Below are 7,598 nucleotides of genomic sequence, written 5' to 3' on the forward strand. Positions count from 1 at the left end.
CTTTATTGACATACGAAGTTCATGATGGACGCATTTGTAGTAAAATGTACAAATTTAAAGAAATAATGAACTATTTTGAGAGAAATTCGAATTTAGTAAATCTTTATGCTTAATTTGTTTATAATTTTTTCCCGTTTTTTTTTGGTTAATTTATTAGCAAAAAATTATTAGAGTAAAGGAAACTTTCTCCAAACATAATAATAATCCATGTACTAAAATACAGTTAAATTGGCTTTAGTGAAATAGAGAGTTCACTTTTTTTAGTGTACTTTTTACTTTATTCAACAGTGCACTGCAACAATAATAATAATAACACCAGAGCTGTAATCTCGGTATATTTGTAAAGTCTATTTCTTCCTTGCGAGAAATCTTAAATTTCAAATTATTTTAAATTTTGATACACAGTTTCAACACAGATGTAATTTTGTTATAAGTAACAAATTCTATGGGGTTTTTGAATACCCTAGTACCTAAAGATTAAGACAAACCCTTAGCAATAATAAAGTAATTATTTATTACAAAATAAGAAATATAAAGCAAGTCAAAATCCGCCTGCTCCGACAAACTTATGTATGTGCAGGCCAATATCTGCAACATTTTACCACACTTTCGTCATTGGTACAGAGTCAAAAAATTAATTCCTTCCTCCCAAACGAAATTTTAGGCAAACAACCATAATTTACCATTCGCCTTTTACTGTAAGAAAGTCTTTCGGGAAAAATGTATAGCTTTTTGTGATAATTGTGCGCCATTTTACAGTTTGTGGACACAATTTAATAAACAGTAACAATTTATTTTTATTGAGTTACATCTCCTTCATATCTTTCACACCTCCACAAAGTTTATTTACTTCTCAGCACTTTTGTCTGTAATACAAACAAACTTATTCGATTTTATAAAAATGTTCACATTTTACCTTTCGTCTAGACGAAGAATCGAACCACAGACCATAGAGTTTGTAAGCAACGACGCTGTCAACTAGGCCATGTAGCTCATATTGTAATCAACAAACAATTATCGCTATGGCCATCAACGCAGAAGCAACACATACGGTCAAGCAGTTATATTTAAAGACTACACATAGAAACAATTCCGTAAATAAACTAACGCTAAATTTTTATTGGAAAAAAATTATTTGCTACTAGTTAAATTTTATTATTTTTTCGAAATTTTCCACAGCTTAATGGATTTTTGCTTTTAGTTAATTTTTTCTTCTATGAGAGCATGTAATTTCGTGCAGTTAAAAAGTAAAACAGGGCATTAAATTTTCCTGGGTTTAACAACCAATGTAGTTCAATTTTCGTGCTAGGAAGTTCATTCTTCCTATAAAACAGTTTACTCTTTTTTCGGTATACATTGTTGGGTACTAACAAGCCAATGTAAAGAAGATTTATTTACGGAAAACAAACCACTTTAGCAGAATCCTTTTATACAAATATATAAATTTGGGAAACGGAAATAATGTACATATAGTCCCAAGATTTGGAAAAGATGTTCTGCATTGCACAGCACTAAACTCAAATTTGTATTTCGAAACCACAAAATTTGTTTTTGAAATCTCATAATTGGTTATCGAAACCAAAAAGAACAGCGTTTGATATAAACGACTGCGATTTTGGAATAAAAATATTTTATTTATTGCAACAATAAAAGTTTTGTATTAAAATATGTTTTTGGTAAACAAAGTTTGCGATACTCATTTTCCAAAAAAAATTTTTTTTTTGTTTTTGTCACATCGACCGTCTCCAGATTTGCACAAATAGCTCTATAGGATTTTTCTTTAAAAAAAGGTATCCAATATTGAATGATATGCATTTAACAAAGAAGTTAACCACTGTGCAATGTAGAAGTATCCTTGTCTCTCAACCGTTTCACACAAAACGGGCTTCTAAAGCAATAGCTTGTCCATTTGAGCGTAAACAACCAAAGTGAATGAGAATGCCAATGTCACGCACATAATGGTCAGACGCATTGGTGACATCAAAATGACATCAGCAAGACACTGCAGAGACAAGTTGACGACAATTGTTGTCTTTTTGCCAAAATGAAGAGCCAAAAACAAAAACAAATTTGTTCCTGTTAGAATATTGAATCATGCCAATTGTTCCAATTAAAGTGATAGTTTACAACCTTTTGTAATACCAATGTATCTTAAGAAGATATTATTACACTATAACGTATTCTACTTGGCATCCCACATTACTATCGACAGTCTACAGAAATTCAAAATTAAACAAGACGTTTTTAACCCAGAAGGGTTTTTCATCAGCTAATACCCGGTACAATAAACTCGCAATAAAACAAAGTTTTGTCAAACCAAATCTTCCCTCACCATCCACAAAAAAAAAAAAACAACACAACAAAGCAACGAAAGTTTACTGTTCACAGAGCGTAAATAAGAAACTAAACAATAGAGGGCAAACATAAACTTTACTCCTACGTACGTTTGCGATTAAAATCTCACTCGTGTGATAATTGACATAGCTGTACACGAAGTGTGCGGGAAGGAAGTTTTTGCTATAAATCATTTGATGGTGTGCTACTATCGAATAATGTATTCATGCATATCCGAATATGGCTACGGTTAGAAACAAACACACACTCGCACGCACACTCACACTTACTCTCTCTCTCTCTTCCAATCGACGCGACCTTCAAGTTCAGTTTCACGAATTTTTAGTTTTGTAAATGGAATTTGTACAAACTCGTCCTAGAAAGGAGGGCTGCGAAGGTTAGGGTTGGTCACAACATATGCGTCCAAATGTCTGGTGACTTGGTTTCTTTTGGTTTTTTCATTACGGCCTTATTTGAAAACCGTTAAAAGAGACCATAAACAACATTCATATTTACTAAAATAATGAATGTATGATATCCATAGAAATCTAGATTTGAAAGCAAATGAATGTGGAATATAACGAAACGAAGGAGAGTTAAGGAGGTGTGTGGATTTTTCGTAAAACTTAAAGGCAAGGTAAACTGGTTCTGACATAATAAAAAAAAATTCAAAAGAAGCATCGGTTGTAATTCACTTTTATGTGTTGCAAAACTATTGAAGTGGATCTTAAAAATAACTACATTTTCCGTTACTATCCGTTATGAATACCGAGCGCTTAGGATGGAAACATTTTCTATTGGTATATTATAAATTACAAATATATTTTTAAGGATTATATGACTTATACGTTTAGAACCAATTTTTACACTCACTAAAGACAAATTAGACACTAGATTTTATAAAATGAAGCGTTTAAACCATCTTCGTTTAAAAGCCACGCATTCAGGGTATATAAAAATATTCGGTAGACTAATTGATATTTTTATTATTTATCACAATTTTTTTTCTACATTGTCTATCACTATTTACGTATGTAAATATTTTCTCTCCGTTAATAATAACTATACTTCGGAACTATAGACTATTGTTTGTTACTCACCAACGAGGAAATATTGTTGGTTTTTATGAAAATTGGATTCATATTTTGGATGGAACAACAGTTTCAATAATGATATATTTAGAAATATAAATTCTCCCTGGTAAATGTCAATAGTTTTGTTAAGCTTGAAATCTTAGTTTTCCTTTATTTATTTTTCATCCATCATTCCTAATCAGTGCCAATCAGAAATCATAAATTTTTGGTTTGACTTTTTCATCAAAACCGCTAAAACTTTCACTATTTATATCAAAGATTTGACGGAAATACCACAAACATGTAACTTACATATGTATGCTGATGACGTACAAGTTTACACAAGTGCCCATATACACACTATTGAATCATGCATAAATTATATAAACTCAGACCTAAATCTCATACAAAATTGGGCTCGTAATAATGGTCTCCATTTAAATCCCTCAAAAACAAAATATTTGGCTATAGCAAAAACTAAAACAGTGGAAATTGAAAGTGTCTCTACCAAACTATGCATTGAATATGTTGCAATTGATTTTGTTCAATCGCATAAGAATTTTGGGAATAATATTTAATTCAAAACTTACATGGTCAGATCATATTCTTGGCGCAGTCGGAAATGTTCACGGAATGCTATGTAATCTATGGGCTGTTCGGACAAGTACGCCGCAACCCATTCGAATGTTGTTAGCAAAAACATATCTAATTCCAAAACTTTTGTACGGATGTGAAACCTTTGCAAGCTCAAACTATTCAGACTCCCAAAAATTAAAAATTGCCTACAACAACATTGCTCGATATATTTTCAACAAGCGACGCTATGACCTAATATCAGAGTATGCTTATAAAATATTCAATATTACATTCGAAAACTTGTTGAAAGTGAAATGTCTGGTTCAACTTCATAAAATAGTTTATACTAAAAACCCACCAAACCTCTATAACTGTATCCAGTTTCGAACAGAGGACTGAAAATAATACATCCTATGATACGATCACTAGTATCCGAAAGGCAATTCTTCATATACACTACTCGTCTTTGGAACTCCCTACCCTTCAAACTGCAAACTACAAGCAATGCTATCCGCTTTAAAAATGAATTATTTAAAATATTTTCTTAACTGTTTAACAATCTTGTTCAGAGTATAAAATATTGCTAACTTATCGAAATATTAAATTTAAAAAAAAATTGTTATATTAAATAATTTTTCATATTTATATTTATATTAATATTTATATGTTTCCTCCTACACCAACACATTTACACATTATTTCTGATAAAACATGAATCTAGTACTGTAATTTATAAGATGTATCATCTTGTTGTACTAGTTTTACAAATTATTAAATAAATATATATTCCAAAAATATTTATTCCAAACTAAAATATTGCCTTATACAAAGAGTTTTCCGTCATAGTCCATGTAAAATTCATGGCAGATGATCCCAACGTATGATCATGGAAGCAGTGAAATACTTCGAGATCATAAGTTTGGGATCCAAGCCTCACTTTTGATATCTCTTTTTTATTGAGATGTTACGTTTTCAATAATATTGTTTTTTGTTGTTGTTTAATATCTTTTATCCGGACTATAATTTCTCCAATAATTGAACACATTGCGACAATATTAATTAAAAAAGTCTCGTCCCATACAATTTATATGCAATCATAACAATATTCTAGCTGCTATGTTATTATGAACAGAATAGTCCAGGAGGTTTGCAGACTATCAGGCCATGAGCACTTTTTAAATGATGAATGTGGTGGTGGCGAAAATCATTAGCTATAACACCATCCCTATTCCTCTGCCCCTCTCTCTCTATCTTCCTCAATCTGCAATGTAAATCCAACCACTTACTGTGATTCACTTTTATGATTAATTACAAATGCATTGCTCTTCATATTTGAAAAATACAAGGAGAATATGCTGACCCGATATTACTCTTTCATTCACAAAAGAGACCTTTGCTGAACTATTGGCCTGTAAGGGAAACAAATTTGTAATGAATTTAGGTCAAATAATATAATATATTTGGGTTTTCCATGCCGACAAACATGACTGTTTGGAACAATTGGAGCATACCAAATTTTCAATTTTGCATGGATTTATGCATATTGCTTATCAAATGTAGACTGTGTTGAGATTATAAAAGGATTTCTTACATCGCATATTTTTCTTGTCTCTGAGACTGTATTGACTTACGTGAGTTTAAGGCACCAAACACTTTACCCCTTTAAGCCTCGTAAAAATTGATGTCTTTCTTTATTGACTTTTATATACAAACAAACTCTCAAGAAATTTTAAAATTATTTTCATTTATTTCTTTAAAAAAATGTGATAATTACGCAGAGAAATATAATGTTACACTTCGTGGTTTGAACTCATTGTACATCTTTATTTATATTCCGGATTAGTGTAAAAGAGGAATAAGCCATTTTGCAAATAGAGAAGAATGTCTCCAATTGAATGCTCACAATGCCACCACCAACCATTTTAACTTTGGATAAAGTATTCTGCAGGAAGATTTGCATGTGACGTTGATAGATTAAAGGTTTGCCGATCCAGTCGCTACAAAAAATGGCATAGGTAAGGTCCTCAAATTCCTGCTGCAATATACTGCCATAAAAATAAATGGGAAATATTTCACAAATAATCGCAATTAGAAAAATTGAGTAATATAATGTGCCCACTAAAGTATCGACATAGAAAAGCAAGTAGACCAGAGCCACACAAATATTTAAGCCACTTGAAATAAATAAAGAAAGTTGGACAACTGATAGGGCATCTTCCAACGTTTTGATGAGTCTAAAAAGAGTGTAAATCAAAGAAATACTTATAGCTAACTCATTCAAATGTACATACATTCTCAATCGAATATGATCTTCCACGGCGTTTCTTAAATCCACTAGATGTTCCGGTACTGATTTTAATGGATCATAGCCAATTTTTCGTACTCTCATAGACAGCAAGCGAACATGACCTGCCATCAAACATAGAACCACTGGAGTTACACTATCATTCACCACATTCTGCATTATCTGAATTGTAATTCCAAAAATTTGGTAGAGCAAAGTCAACGAGTAGACAAAACATGAAGAACTCCAATCGAAGGGAAACCAAGCCGGATACATGAGGCGTCTCTCCGGATACAATAGCACAGTGAGTATACCTACCACATTAGCTCCCATATAAATGGAAAAATATAACTTTGTTATACTTTGAGCCATTTTTTGTGGACCCTTGGTAAAAAATGTATACTCGTCTTGGGATTCCACTCTTTCGTCCATTTGTCCGAGTAAATCCTCAATTTTATGCAATTCCTTCATCTTAATCCTCATACAGAAATATTTAAAGGTGCACACAATACAGGTGATGGTCATCGATAGATTCTTAAAAACATCACCAGCATCTGGTAATGTTAGCAAACCCACAGTTAAATGAACGGGATACCATATTGTAACTCCAAAATTCAATAGGACGTCATAAAAGAAACTGTTGTATGCATTCTGGAACATATTCACTCCCAATGCCCGCCATACTAACCAGAATGGTTTGAAGAGTACTGTACTATCCGTCCTGTATGGATTAGTGTCGACCATTTTTTTCTTTTAAATGTCAGGTGACTGCTAGCCAATGTGTATATCGGTAACTGAAAAAATCAATTTATCAATTATATAAGCGGACATTGGAGAAAGAACCCGCATAGAGATACGTACGTAAATGAATGTTAATGAAATAAAAAATGATAGGTATTTTTGTAAACCAAAAAACATCAAAAAACGTAGTCAAAAAACATTGAAAATGTGTAAAATTAACTCAGAAGAAGAATTTGCATGGGCTTTGTAAATATATATATTTTTAATTTATTGAACGCTATTAATCCTTGTTTTGTTTTTGTTAAGTCAATCAAAAATGAGTTATCTAATTCATATTAAAAGCAAATACTTTTTAAAAACCATTTTCCCAATATTTTCCACGAATTTAAGAGACAAAATTTACCACCATCACAGTATATATTCCACCTCGGTAGTTGAAGGTTAAGAAAATACAAGTTTCTTAACTTTTTCGACTTTGATCTCTACCTAATGATGGTTGGGAGCCACCGTGGTGCAATGGTTAGCATGTCCGCCTTGCATACGCAAGGTCGTGGGTTAGCTTCCTACTTCGACCGAACACCAAAAAGATT

At 32.0% G+C, this 7,598-nt stretch overlaps 1 protein-coding gene across 1 annotated transcript; it reads right to left on the reverse strand.

The window, feature by feature from the left end:
* Positions 1-5,793: 5,793 nt before the first annotated feature.
* On the reverse strand, positions 5,794-7,011 carry LOC142225330 (odorant receptor 33b-like). Its single transcript, XM_075295104.1, has 2 exons — positions 6,275-7,011; positions 5,794-6,217 (listed from the first exon to the last, which is right to left on the reverse strand). Exons 1-2 carry the CDS (start codon positions 7,009-7,011, stop codon positions 5,794-5,796), a joined length of 1,161 nt encoding a protein of 386 aa, XP_075151219.1.
* Positions 7,012-7,598: the final 587 nt, after the last annotated feature.

The sequence above is a fragment of the Haematobia irritans genome, chromosome 2, assembly GCF_050003625.1.
Source record: "Haematobia irritans isolate KBUSLIRL chromosome 2, ASM5000362v1, whole genome shotgun sequence".
In the NCBI taxonomy this organism is placed as follows: Eukaryota; Metazoa; Arthropoda; class Insecta; order Diptera; family Muscidae; genus Haematobia; species Haematobia irritans.

Coding starts and splice junctions, on each gene's coding strand:
- LOC142225330 (XM_075295104.1), bottom strand. CDS start 7,011: ATGGTCGACACTAATCCATACAGGACGGATAGTACAGTACTCTTCAAA. Junction 6,218..6,274: donor GATCATATTCGATTGAGAAT/GTATGTACATTT, acceptor CACTCTTTTTAG/ACTCATCAAAACGTTGGAAG.